General features: G+C 38.4%; 1 protein-coding gene across 1 annotated transcript; it reads left to right on the top strand.

Annotated features, from left to right (window-relative positions):
- The first annotated feature begins 7,239 nt into the window (after positions 1–7,239).
- On the top strand, positions 7,240–14,857 carry gadd45gip1 (growth arrest and DNA-damage-inducible, gamma interacting protein 1). Its single transcript, XM_053610982.1, has 2 exons — positions 7,240–8,581; positions 12,825–14,857. The coding sequence occupies exons 1-2, from the start codon at positions 8,193–8,195 to the stop codon at positions 13,117–13,119; spliced, it is 684 nt and encodes a 227-aa protein (XP_053466957.1). The 5' UTR covers positions 7,240–8,192; the 3' UTR covers positions 13,120–14,857.
- The last annotated feature ends 99 nt before the right edge of the window (positions 14,858–14,956 follow it).

Below are 14,956 nucleotides of genomic sequence, written 5' to 3'. Positions count from 1 at the left end.
ATTATTTTGCTTAATTTTCACTGAGCAGTTTATGTCAAGAAGTAGCACTAAATAGTGGTCTTTGTGTTGTATTAATATTACATGTTTAATTAGTACATACCCTCTATTATTTACATACTATTTATTTACTGTGGTATCATGTAGTTATCCCTGGTAACCTATAAGCCAAGTGTGCGTATCCATATTCCTTCACAGAAAAATCCCAGCTCTCCAATTGGACTTGTATGGAGGCTGTAGGGGATAATCAGCAATGGAAGCATTGCATTAGTTGAGTTAATTCCATTCCTGTGTCCTGTCCAGTACCTCTTTGTTGAATAGCTATTGATTTCATGTGATCAAACTTCCTAGAGGGTTTACTCAACACTAAACCTGATCTTATGATACTACTGCTAAATAATCTCACAGTACAGCAGAAAACAAAAGAGTGCTTTGTGTTCAAATGGTTATGCACACACTGTGCAGGAAACCTGTACACATTAAATTAAACATGCTCCTTGCTCTAATGCAATCATATATAAACCGATTGCAATGATTACATTTGCGCAAGAATCATACTTGATATAATGTGCCAGAGCTGCCAAGGCCTGCTGCAATCAGCCTATTTACATAAACTTTTTGTATTATTCTAGAACTGCAACATTTATCACTGAAGTAGGCTACATAATGCAAGGGGTTTATACACAGGACAAAACCACAGAGTGTATATAAATATATAATTGTCAATGGTTACAGTAAAATGAAATTGCATAATTTGAAAGGGTTATTTATTTAATGTAACATTTAAATGATTCAAAGAAAGAATTATACTTTCAATTTTAGATCTGCATGTGAAATGTATCTTTTATTAAATAAGCAAAAAGTGTCTACTAGTAGGCTGGCAGGATCCTAAAGCCAAAGTATTGTGCACCCGCTGCCTTTTTATTAGTTTTCATTTTCAAAATATTACAGAAATGATATTATATTATTATAGAAATAATACAAAAGTGAAAAAGTAATAAATAAATTCAATATAAAGCACAGAATAGCTAGACAAGCAGAATACACTGCTGTTGCATCCATCTAGCTTTCTTCTGTTACATGCTACTTGTTCCAAGTCACTTCAACAGCAAAACGTTACAATAATAACATCTATTTAGAAATATACAATAAATTGCAGTATTAATTTGATGCATTCTGGGAGGTTTTTGTCGTTTCCAGCAAAACTTCATGAAGGATCATGGGATTAATTTTCTTTTCTTGCTTGATTTGATTTTACAAGTGATGGCATTAACTAGAGTGAAATATTATACAGGGTTGAGTACCTCTTTTGTGCATATTACTGAAAAGCCATGTATAGGCTAATGTCAACTAATTGAGGAAACACATCTTCAGTATGTTGCGTGGGATGGTGTTCCTGGAAATGTAATTGAGAATCCTGTCTTTATTATGTTATGCTGTTTACTATGTTGATTTTATTTTGTTTTTGTTTTAATTTTTAAGTTGTAGTTTGTCATTTTTACAGTAGCTTGCCAGTAATCTACTGTAACATTTACATAACAATGTTTACAGTGTAGTTATTTAACATTTTTAATCCTACAATTGTAATTATTTGGTGAGATGATAAAATAAATTGCCTATTATTTTCTTTGTTTTCTAAATTCTTCACATTTTTACTGCTAAGAAGAAACAAATATTTCAATATTTTAACTGTTCATTACCATTTGTCTTAAACACTAATGCTTGTACATGTAAAGGTACACTTTTTTATGTAACTGTGTTGTTGGTGAAAAATATATAGTGCACAGCGTGTAGAGGACACAGGGAGAATCATCAAGGCCTCACTGGGATATGTCGCCTTGAATCTCGTGGACGTTACCTGAACATACTGCACACTCAATATTCAGTAATTCGCTTCATTCGAAATGACTCAAAGAGAACTGATGAAGGGAAGGGTGGGGGGTGGCCATCTGTCTGTAGTGAGATGTAGGAGAGGAGTGAAAAAAAATCTGGAAACGGCACAGGAACCATAGCAACGCCAGAGAAGACCTAAAGCTTGTGAATGCCACTTTGTCTTAGGAAATTTGAATATTAGTGCAGGTGTAGGACCTGCTTCTTATCACCTACCACTGAAAGAGGATAATACATAAAAAAAGAAGGAAGCTGGTACAGGTAATCTCCTAAAGACCACAAATAAAATATGATAAAAAAGAAAAGTGGTTTCAGATCAGCACAAAAGGAAGCTTTTGCCAACACAGTGATTCCGAAGACCCCTTGTGCCACTAGAGTATATGGATTAGTGTTCAGCCACGAGGTGAATTGGAGATGTGAAAGACCCAACACTTTACTGGTGGAGCCTTTGCCCGAGCGGCCTTCCAATAGAAACGCCAAGCGGCTCAGAGTAACAGTGGGCGACAAGGGCACCTTGGGTTTGCAGATGTTCGGCCTGATGACAGATGGCTGTGGCACAGGCACGGGGAGCGGTGGGAAGGCGTCTGCGCCAGCCTGGTGCCACCTGCACCCCTCTGCCAGTTCCCATCTCCATAATACCCTCCACAATGGAGCTGACAGAGTGGGCTATAGTGGGCATGGTGTGTGTGCGTGCGTTTGGGTGATGACTCAGCTCTAAGACATCTCTAGGCTCTATAGAAATCATCTCCTACATCTGCATTCTTGTTGAAACAAAATGGTGGGTATATGGTCTGTTGCATAAGAGAGACTAATACACACCGATAGACATTTGAAATCTAATTATGTATTTTATTAGAGCTATGCTTATGAATTAAAGAGATAGTCATAAAGGGAAAGATTAAAGGGTCATGGACTGATTTCTAGACCTCTAGAGGGCATAGACCCAGACACTGGTGACATTTGAATTCACTTATTGACCATTAACAGTATTAAATGCCTTTGGCAATGCAGTTGTTTTCAGTGAACAGAGCTGCATCCGATTGGCTGACAATGCCTGCCAAATTCCCAGTGGCTGGACGCACAAGCGATGAAGGGCGAAGCAGACAGAACGCAGGAGGCAAGTTAGCGAAATGTCAAACTACTCATTAATGTGGACACACACAGACGGGACATGGTACAAAATTTGCTCTCAAAGGAGGAGGAAGCAAAGGAACATCATGATATTAACACTGCACAGATTATTGGACATTAAAGTAGATGTTTCAGTGTCTAGCTCACACTTCCTTCGAGGTGAATATCAATTTAAGTAAACTTCTTACCCAATGGCTCATTATGCCTTCCTGAATGTAGTCTAAGGCATAAAGAATTCACACATAGCAGAATATGGTCATTCGAGAGAGAGGCACATTGGCAGTAATTACCCCATCCATCTTAATGGAGACTGGTGGGTACCCTCTTTCAGATCAGTCCTCACTAGGCCCAGCATTTTGATAAATCTCTGCTTAAATTAGCCACCCTTGAAGCCTAGGGCCTCCTTCACTCTCTTGGTTTCCATTCATCATCTCATTAAAGAGTTAGGGCAAGACTGGCTGTGGTTCCCCATGCCCAAGGGGAACTTTTGAGCCATTCTTGAGAAGACAGTGTGAGTAAGTGCTTTTAAATTCTATGGCTTCGGGGAGTGCTGACGATGAAGCAAATAGTGAAACCAATGCACAGCAGGATTGATTATGTTTTGTTGGCATAGAGTGCAGTCGCAAGAATATTTCTGGCTATTAGCAGTGACGGGTCTTCCTTTGAGATGTGTAATAACTGTAAGTAATTCATTTGATGACAGTGTGAGCACAGTGGCTTAAACGTCAAAGCCATGAACTTTGGACAGAATTTGCAGTGCGAGCCCATTCCTTTCTTTCTTCAGCTTAAACTGTAGAACCACCAGAGATTTGTTGTCTCAACATATGTTTTTTTTTTTTTGCACTGATGCCTGAAGGATGAAAAATAATACCTTTTTATCCCTTTCCTTTTACTTCCCATGGATCCAGAATCCCAGACTTAGGCCAAAAGACTTTGTTATATGGATATGTTGTTTACTTTTACTTTATCAAGTGTGACATCTGTAATATTCAGAGTTAAGGTCAAGAGGACATCTTGGGTCTCTGCATCATCACTGTTTCTGCATCATCCTATTTGTACCTATTCTGAATCACCTCCCAAAGAATTTAATTTCTTAATAAAGTGATGAGCTATATTGTAAAGGGAGAATATTAAATCTTGAATGAGCAATGGCAAAAATATTGTCGGTCACCCTATAAACTTACTAACAGATCATTATAAATATGATGCATTTTTATATCACCCATTTTATCAAATGATGACAATCACCAAATTGTCATCATTTGTTAAAACGAGTGATATAAAACCTGCCAATTCAAACTTAAGTAAGTTTTTGAATGATTGTTACAAATATTCACAAATCATGGTTGAACATTAAATGAGATATTTCAACCAGTATCTGCCATCATCAGTCATTATTCCTAACAAAACACAACTCCTGTAACAGCAGTATTTTATTCTGAACATTAACTAGGTAAATCTGGCTAACAGCTATGTTTATTCATTTATATATTTATTTCTGTGTATTCTGCTTTTAGTAAGTCCGTGACCATCAAAAAAACTAAACTATGTACAACTCTCTTGCTCTTGCTAATGGCATACTCTTGCTTTCCCTTTGAATCGTGTTTTAAATGGCTCTCAGTACCAAAATGGATGCCAGAAGCTCTAGCCAACAACATCCAGCTCATCCACTCCATAAATAAAGTACTAATTTATTGGCCTAAATGTTGTATGATCAGTATTTTTCAGTTGCCTGAGCTGAAGTGAAAACAAAGTGTATATGTTTTTGTTAATTTGGTTAAATCATATCACTTCCATCGCTTCCACAGGGAGCAGTAAATGAAATGGTGGCCATTGGACTCTATATCTCAAGCCACAATTAACTGTTTTAGCAGCGAAGCAAAGCCATTCTGGTCCTTACTAAAAATCGACATTTTTCCATCTTTCTCTGTATCTCCTCTGTCTCCTGTAGTGACAGAAACAAACCACTAACTTCACCACCATGTGTTACATCCATTACTATAAAGCACTTCACTGCTCCCTGCTGAATTTCACGGTCCTGGAGAACATCATTTCTGTCTGTGAAGAACCTTTGGGCTGACTCCAATTTTAACATTTAGTAGTGGTGGTGGTGTGTGCTAAAAATAGCCATCCACAAGAGCTATATCTATATAGTGACTTCCTAATCAGAGCAGACAGGCGCATGGAACACCTGTAACACATCAGCCTGAAATTTTGAAACCACAAACTATTTATTTTTCAACTGACACTTCAGAACAGTTATAGTGTTGATTATTGGAAAAAAACACTTGTAGGATCTCAAGTTCTGCACAGTTTAAGCTTATGTCACACGTATATGATTCTTCCAGCTGAATTCAAATCTGGACCACCTTTAGTTGCTGCTTCAGCACCTAGTAAAGCTGCATAAAGCTGGTGAATGTAGCATGCATTATGGGTTATTTGTTGCTTTTTTATGGCCCACTGTTGCTCAGAAAATGTCTATTATTAGCATTCGTATATTAAACTTGTATATCTGCCCACTGAACAAGGTTTTTTGTAGCCAAGTTCTTCTAATGATGCCAACTCAAGAGCTTATCTTCTCTTTGTTTATTAACAACACTTGAGAGCTATGTGCAATCTTAGTTATTATTTATTTATGTGTGCATTTTATTTATTTATCTTTGAGGTTCCAATAATTGTGCGCTCATAGAGAAAAGTCTTAAAGGTTCTTCAGCGTCTCCATTTGGGGTCCATGCTATACCACAGTATCAGAGAGGGTTAGTGCTATATACTATTGTGTTATATACTATTTTAGATTTAAAGCTTTCCAATCATTTGCTTCAGCCATTTCCACATTCTTTGGCATATTTCCTGCTTACGTGCTTTGATCAGTTATGTGTTTTCGACTAAAGTAAAATATTAGATTGGTGATCAATTAGAAGAATTTCCTTTGTTCATAAGCACACAGTGCACCATGGCTGGGGAAGAGTGCAGTGAGGCAGAATATGACCATCCCATCACAACTTTTTCCATAAATTACTCATGAGTGTATAAACAAATGTGGAGGCATGTAAATTTTTAATCACAGGGCCATATGGATGGCCTCTGATGGTATACACTAAGGAGTTCTGACACAGTGAAAGTCAGTCCACAGCTTGTATAATCCGACATCTCCTCTTCACAGGAAGCCGACTGAGGGCCTGAATGACTACCAGGCTGTCTTGCCAGAGGACGATGCTGGGGTTCATCAGTTTAAATATTATTTATATGCTTCATCCATCCATCCATCCATCTATCCATCTATCCATCTATCTATCTATCTATCTATCTACTGATTGACGACCAAAAGCACATCAGTGCTTGACATGAGCTAATAATATTAAAGTGTTAATAATATCCTACCAAAGACCCCTCATTATGCCTTAAATGGTATTTGAATGACTCTGTATCTGTGCAGCCTGTTATAAATGAGTATCTTTTTCTAACCTTTTCTTGGTATCTTCAGATAACTCAAGCAGAAGCAGGTCATTACCCAGACAGCACATCTCTTTAACACTCCTCAGTTGGCATGGGATCTCTTGTGCCAAAATTAAACCCCATGTCATGCCCACCCTCACCTCCTCCTCTTTCCCCGCCATGGGAACGTTACATGTTTAATGACGAGTGAGATCTCTCCTCTCTCCCCATGCCACAAAAGCCCTGACATCTGTCTCTCCAAGAGCCGCACTCCAAAAGCTGCACATTTGTTCCTATCTTCTCCTTCTTCTAAAGAAATCAAAAATAAAAGAAGAGAGGCGGAAGAGGGGAGGGGTGGTTAAAGAGGGAGGGATGCAGGGGTTAAAACAAAAGGCCTTTTTGTCTCTCTCCGAGTGTTAATTCCTCTATAAAGCATTCCGAAAAATTTAAAGTAGGTGTTAAAGAGGCCCTTCCCTTCTCTGCTGCAGTGCTTATAGTACAGCTCATCTGCCCACAGAAAGCAACATCTTTACATTAAAAGAAGGAAATTGAGAAAGTAAGCCATATTCTGGCTGTGACTATGGAAACACAGTCACAGGAATTTCTACAGGTTCGATTTAGACTTTATTCAGACATGGTATAATTAATATATTGACAGTATGAATGTTATAGTGAATATGAATAGTTTACAATAGCTCCCTAAATGTAGTCACATCATAGTACTGATAGATAAATAATCAGCAACCATGAAGTATTGAAGTGTTTAATGCCCTTATGGATTAAAAATTGGGGTTATGAAATGTATCATTAACATGTTAGAATAATCCTACCAAGCTAAATCTGCTCAAAACAAACAAAAATAAAAACCAAACAAACAACAAGAAGCCACCAAAAGACAAATCCAAATTATACCACAGCTGCAACAATAATGCAAAATTACAGCATCTGTAATAGCTAGAACACTGAGAACCAACAGTGAAATCAAGTACAGCACACCACGAAATCCTGGCTGTTTAAAAAAATGCCAGCAATGTAATAAAAAAAAAAAAAAAAGGGAAGCAGAACTGCACTTCCTTACAGAATGTTCAAAATTAAATCAAATATGGGAGGAAGGCTTTATAAAATAATCAGCACTCAGTATTCAGAATTGAACCACCTCACAAGTTAAGAGAAATTACTTCATCTGGTAGGAGTTACAGTAGGAGTGCAGTATAATGGCAGACATCTATCAATCTACCTACCTACCTTTACAGCTCAGTACAGTAGCTTGCATACCCTTTGGACAAAATAAAGAAGACATTTATTTTAAGCAACACCACATTAGTGGGTTAGGTTTAAAAGATTTTTCTATTATTACTACTGTAAGCACCAAAAATGGTCAAATATGTTATGCTAAGATACTAACAATGAAAAAAAAATGTGTGTGTAGTAAATATTCTCTAATAACATGCCCTCACTGTGCCTTTATAACTCTAACATATTTCAGAGACAATTTCATAGCCCTGTTTCTTCCTCTTTTTTGGTCATCATTATTATGTATACAGTTAGATGAACTCGCGGTGCCAGCATTAACAGACTCCAGGCGACAGAGGGCGCTCTACATCTCTCACCGCGTACTACCATACTAAACAGTATGGCTAGAAAAGTACGTCCCCAACCAACCAGACATAGCACACTAGTTTGACACGTGATACTGTAGTGCGCTAGTATGAGACGCGCTTTGAAGGACGCAGTCAAACATGGCGGCCTCCTTGCTGAGCAGGAGGGGAGTTGCGCTTTTAGGCTTTTCTAGTTTAAAATCTTTTCTCCCTGTTGTTTCTGGGAACAATGTCGTACAGTTGATAGCTGGTTATAACCCGAAACATCTCAGGCTGAATTTAAAGGAGCCTTACATTCCGGACAGGAACAGTGAGAAGACCCCGGTGTGGCAGAAGACTGAGAAATATGAGCGCAAGCTTTTTGCACGTTATGGTTTTGCCTCCGGTGTGGATCCGGTTAAACTGTGGCCCACTGCCTCCCAGCTCGAGGAACTGATCCAGTTAGAGAAGCAGTGGCACCCACCGCTTGAAGAAATGCTGAAAAACATCGCGGCGAAGGAGAAGGAGAGAGCGGATAAACGGCTGGCGAGGTAATCTAGCTGCTTGGCCAGTGATGTGTCGTTCATGAACGATTCATTCATTTTGAACGAATCTTTAATATGACTCGGTAACAAGAAGTTGTCTCAGAAAGTGATTCGTTCATAATTATTTATTTATTTATTTATTTTTACCGCGCATGCACAGCAACATTCCCAAAGGTTCTGTACAGGAAACAGAAATGATTAGTTCACTGCTCGAGTCTTCCGGTCCGAGTCGTTCGTTCATCACTTGACCGCCCCTTAAGGCAGTGCACCATGCAATACCGGAAATAGAAATGATTACTTCACCTCTCGAGTCTTCGGGTCCGAGTCGTTCGTTGTTCATGTCACAGCCCCACTTCATTCAGCTTATGGGGCGGTCACCTGATGAACGAACGCCTCGCACCTGGAGACTCAAGAGATGAATTAGTAATTTCTGTTTCTGAGGAACAGACATGACAAAAGAAAGAAGGACTCGGATCTGGAGGTGAGGTGAACTAACAGACTGCATCGCCTGAAGACCTAATGCTAAACTATTAATTATCATTTGTTTATCATAATTTGGCCTTGGCTGCATTATCCTATAGTTTATTTTATAGTTTATTAAGTACTAGATGTGTTGGAGAATTTAACATGTAACATTTTAATTATGTTCTGCTGAAATGAACTTAATGACTCGCAAAAAGATTCGTTCATTTTGCTGAGCGAGATTCAAAGATCCGAGTCAGTAAAGTGAACCGAACTTCCCATCACTAGTAGAAACCGTGTTGCGCGTGTATACGGGGATTTACGGCTACATGGCCACACGATGTGTCCTCCATGCTGTTGCTCTTGGTTAATTAACTTTAGCTTAATTTATATGGCGGTACATGGTTGTTGTACACACATGAATATGTATGACTTTTATTTAACACAGAGGCCAAATGAAATATATCAGTTAGTGTTAATAGTTTGGTGTGTTGAGTCTCAAGTCTCCATAAATACACAGAATCCACACGTTTTGTAAAAGCCATAACATGACATGGGTGTCCCAGGTGGAAATTATAGATGCAGTCTTTCAAGGCATATAATAATCATATGATTATTAAAAAAAATACCTTAGGAAAACTGTGTTTTGAATTATTTATAGACAGTGCATCTTGCTAGGGTTCTTCTTCCTCTTCTTTTTCAGGCTTTTGTTTAAATTTTTCTGGCCAATAAATGAACTCCATCCAGAACAGAGCTGAAGGCTACTGATGAAGCAAACATACACTACATGTCTCATGGTGTATATTTGTCATACTTTCAACATGATTGGTGTGTTCACCCTGGCAAACTAAAACTGTTGAAATCACCCAAAATAATTTAACTTTTTATTTTTAAACAAAAGGATGTCATTATAATTATTTTTTATATAATTGCCCACCCATCCATCCATCTTCCATACCGCTTATCCCAGGGAGCATAGGCACACGGCGGGGGACACTCTGGGCAGGGCACAATCATATACACATCCATGCATACACTATGGACACTTTGGACATACCAACGTACCATGCATGTCTTTGGACTGGGGAGGAAACTGGAGTACTAGGGGGAAACCCTTGCAGCACGGGGAGAACATGCAAACTCCATATACAGGGGAGAGGCGGGAATCGAACCCCCAATCTTGGCGGTGTGAGGCGAACGTACTAAGCCACTGTACACCCCCCAGCCCTCAATAAAGGATAGAGGGCTCGAGCCTTTAGCCCCCAAAAATTCAGTTGGGTTACTTTTTTTTTTTTTTTTTTTTTTTTTTTTAATAAGTCTATCTATTTATGATGAATTATAGTATCCTTGCTGGTTGAATTTTAAATAGGTGCTCCCTGTCATATGGCAGATTTACATTTTCTGTGGGCGTTTGGGGTTACATTTCTTAACATACCACTAAATTCACATTCCAAACAGTAACTTCCTTAGTAGCTCTTTAAAAAGAAGCATTGCATCCAGAGCAGATTGCGATGCCACAGAATAGGTTCAAGGTTGTTGAGCTGTTTTGGCTGCTATGTAAGAAATAAAACATGACAGGATGTGCTGATAAACTTGCACATGCTGCACGCTCTGACTATCTATCTCTCTCTTGGGACAATCCACACAATTAACCTGCACACACCTGAAACATGCTGCACCATACCTACCGCTGTGTGCTGTTGCCCCTTAATGCATCTTATGTCTTATATTGTATTACACACACCTCCAGAATCATGTCTCCTGGTACATGACTATCTGTACATCATTACCACAGCTCACCATGGACTCCTGCACTCCAGTTCCTCTGTGCACATATAGGACCTTCCTATGCTTGCATAGTCTTCTGTGTAGTCTATGTCAGGGGTTCCCAAACTTTTCCAGGGCGAGGCCCCCCTTTTGCAAGATGTCATTAAAACTACATTAAAAATACAGAATTCCGAATATATCCCCTTTTTTTAAAATTAATAATTCTTACATCTTTACATTACATTACATTAGGGATTGATTGTGTGTGTGTGTGTGGTTGTCTGAGAGTGAGAAAGAGAAAACATACTAGTGGGAGGGATGGGCACACCAAATTGTTGAGGCCCCCTAGGCGCTCCATGGCGTCCCCAACTTTGAAAACCCCTGTCTATGTACAATATATTGTGTTTATATTGTGCGTGTGTGTTTGGATCTTGTTTTTAGCCAAGCTCCCATGACTGGTGGTTGTTGTCATTGTTTGTAACACAGCTCTGGAAATTGCAGCTAAGCATTTCACTACATTGAATACATTGTGTATAGACTTGTATTTGACAAATAAAACTTGAACTGTAGTAGGCTAATAATGCATGATGGGGTGGTGTGATATGGCCTGACATGAAGTTGAGGGTTTTTTCCCTCTTGTACCTCAGCGATTTGCCAAGGATTACAACTATTTATGTATTGCTCAATAGTGCATCATGGTTTTAATCATTTCCAGTTACATTTAATGTTTATTTAAGCAATAAACAGTTGTTCCCTCACCAAGCTCTCTTTTTCGTTCTTGAAGTAAAAACAAAACACCACCACCACAATGACTACGTTTACATGGACAGCAATAATCTAATTATTGACCTTATTCTGAATAAGACAATATTGTTAGGTGTTTACATGAGTCGCTTTTAGAATACTCGTTTCATGTTCCCGTTTTTACGTTATAGAACATAGATCGATTAACGGCACACGTGATTACATCACCGCGCCACGCCGTCTGACGTTCCCTCCAGAATTTCACACGAACATACAGCTCGTCCAAAACCACATACTTGCATGTATTTCCCCCTACTATACAGTAGGTAAGTACTCGATTTTGGACGCAGCCGTGCTCTGTTGTTTGCCGTCAACCGGCTGAGCACTGCCGTGTGTGTACATGTCCTGTTGCAAAATGCGGTGAAAACTCTCACACGACGTTAATAGTATGATTAAGGTGTGTACATGTCTTAATTCGATTTGTGTTTACTTCGAGTATGACTTTAGCTGGATTAAGGTAATCAATAATCGCTATTTACATGGTTTCTTAATCAGAGTCTTGTCCATGTAAACGTACTAATTGACATGGTATTGAGAAACCAGAAAACTTTCTTGTGGCAGAAAACTTAATGACTTTAACGAAGCGCTGACATCCATCTCCTTACAAAAAGCTTCAACTCACCTGGCCTGTCCTCCGTACAAATCCCTGTGAATTAGTTGTTACTATAGAAATGATAATTTAACAAGTGCAATAATATAAACCTGTGATTGTATTACAGCTGGCACTACTGTCATAGGCATGCTGCTATAGAAAATACATCAATACCTTCTAACCATTGAGAATTCAGCAGCAGTGTGGTATAAGTAATTTCTTATAAGGTGCCATGCAAGCATTATTACTTTTAGTCATAGAGTCTGTGTACTAAGATTATTAGCTAGCTGATTAGCTAAAGAAATCCGTGGGGTGTATTAGGTTATATCTTGAAAGGTTTTGCTCATGATGGAAAAAATAACTAAGGATATGACTCTGCAAATTGATATAAAATCTCACCTGGATTTTTCCCCAGTGACTTTTTGGTTATGTTAGCCTTGTGGCTTCAATGCAAACCTAAGTAAATCAAGTTGTAATAGAAAAAGAAGTTAAAGGAGTAACAATATTTTGTGCTGATGATGGGTTTTATTTCTTGTGCTAAACTTTTAAGCACTTAATGGTGAATAGTCAGTCTCTGTTGTGGCTTTGGGTCTCATTGGTCATGTTTGTTTATCCTCCCTACAGGGAGAAGTTGATTGCTGCAAACATGGCTAAAATGCCCAAGATGATAGCAGACTGGAGGAAGGAGAAGCAGGAAGCAAAGAGAAAGCTGAAGGAGGAAAAGGCCAAAAAGGAGCGGCTGTTGGCTGAGGCTCGGGAGCGTTTCGGCTATGCGCTGGACCCGCGCAGTTCCAAGTTCCAGGAGATGCTCGCAGAGATTGAAAAGGAGGAGAAGAAGAAGAGGAAGCTCCTGAAACGTCGAAAGAGAGAAGAGGAACAGGGGCTGACTCCTTCTTCACCTGCTGCTGAAGCCTCATAGAGACTCTGGCTGAGTGAATACACAGACTGTTGTATATACTGATGATATAGTAACATGTTCGACCATCGTTATGCGTTTTGGAAAAATCGTCAGGTTCACCCCCCCATTAAAATGTGAAGACTGATTATTATTTGCAGTAAGTTGCATTTACACTATTTACAGTGTTGCTTTGAGATTATCCCACTGTAATACATTGATGGAATAATCCAGATTAAATTGTGCCATCTGAGTCTTTACAGCTGACCAATTACAGCTCTGTTTTAAACTCGCACGCGGTGCCGGTGCACAGTGTATGCCTGTCTTCTCTCTCACTTACTACTCATTAATACTTTCTCATCCTCCTTTCTTTTGTCTCTCTCACATTATAATGCTTTTCCTCTAATGATTTCTCTCATTGTTTTTTTTCCCTTTCTTTCTTTCTCCCACTGTCCTTTTCTTTCTCTTTTTCCTTTTTTTTTAATTGTTCCTCTTACTCACTTTCTCTCAGTGTCAACTTTCTATCTTTTCTCATTTCGTCCTTTCCTCAATCCCTTTATACAAGTCTTTTTCCTTGTCTTAATTATTCTTCTTTCTTTTATCCCTCAATCACTTTCAGCAGCTTTTGATCACTGTGTATTTTTACTTCAGAAAACACAAATCATATTGAACCCATGTTCAAGCCACATTATGTATGATTCAGCCAGTGTCCCAGTGACTGAAACTAGTGTATTTACATAATGACTAAGTAATTGCTGTAAACATTTAAACAAACAGCTACAGTCCATAAAAAACAAAAGGCATAAAACTGCCTTCAGATATGATTTACTGAGTACCCCAAATTGCTAAGATTTATTTTTAAATCAATGCCATATTAAAGAAAAAACTAATAAATTTATGATATGACAAAAAATACACAAGTGTGAAGACTAACTTTGTTAGAGTATTATCACATTCCATAATCAGAATATTGTGTACATGGCATATGGCAGATGGTGGTGCACAGTTTTAGACTGACATACAACCATTCCCACAGCCACAAAAACTACAATGTCCCAAAAGTCTCCAAACATAAGATAAATTAACATTTTTATACTTGTATAGTTTTTTCAGATAGGCTTTAAAAATTCCTTTGAAAGATGAAGAACGTATTGAAATTATTCTCATGGCTGGAGCAGGAAACTGTCACAAGGTTGTGATGGACTTGACCAGGAAACATGGCACACATGATACTGTTTTCCAAACTTATTAACAAATTCAAAAAGACTGGAAGTGTTGCAGACCAAATGAGAAGTGGACGTCCACTGACATCCACTGATGAAGGCACACACAGACCCCCATGTATGGAGACTTCTGGGACACCATGTATTTTTATCTCATCAGTTATGAAAAGTTTGTCAAGTTTTTCATATATGTTAATTGAATGGAAGTCAAAATGCGTCACTGACAAAGCATTATAGTGATTATAATGCATAAAACAGAGACCCATACAAATTAAGTGGTACAGATTAAGCGTACAAATTAAATTATCAGGTGTTCATTGTTAGTAGGTGGCCATTTTCAGTTCACACGTCAGTACTGAAATGAACTGCATATGCAAAAAAGTGTGTGGACTGGGTATTTAAATATGTCTAGGATACAGATATTAACCAAATGTATATTCATTTTTGATAACTGATGATATAAAAAGCAAGTCTTGGACTTTATAATATATTTATTTTGTGAAGCTTATGCTGCTTTCAAAAAGTGGCTCCACAAAATGTTGGTGCAACACTGTCAGTTTTACAAAATATACTTTCAGCTTAAACTCTGAGAAGACCCATCTTAGAAATGTGTAGCCACTACATCTTGGCTTTTACAT

This window comes from Ictalurus furcatus, chromosome 2 (assembly GCF_023375685.1).
Source record: "Ictalurus furcatus strain D&B chromosome 2, Billie_1.0, whole genome shotgun sequence".
Taxonomy (NCBI): domain Eukaryota; kingdom Metazoa; phylum Chordata; class Actinopteri; order Siluriformes; family Ictaluridae; genus Ictalurus; species Ictalurus furcatus.
The sequence above is the reverse complement of the archived record's forward strand: the minus strand, read 5'-3'. Positions and strand labels throughout refer to the sequence as shown.

Coding starts and splice junctions, on each gene's coding strand:
- gadd45gip1 (XM_053610982.1), top strand. CDS start 8,193: ATGGCGGCCTCCTTGCTGAGCAGGAGGGGAGTTGCGCTTTTAGGCTTT. Junction 8,582..12,824: donor GCGGATAAACGGCTGGCGAG/GTAATCTAGCTG, acceptor TCCTCCCTACAG/GGAGAAGTTGATTGCTGCAA.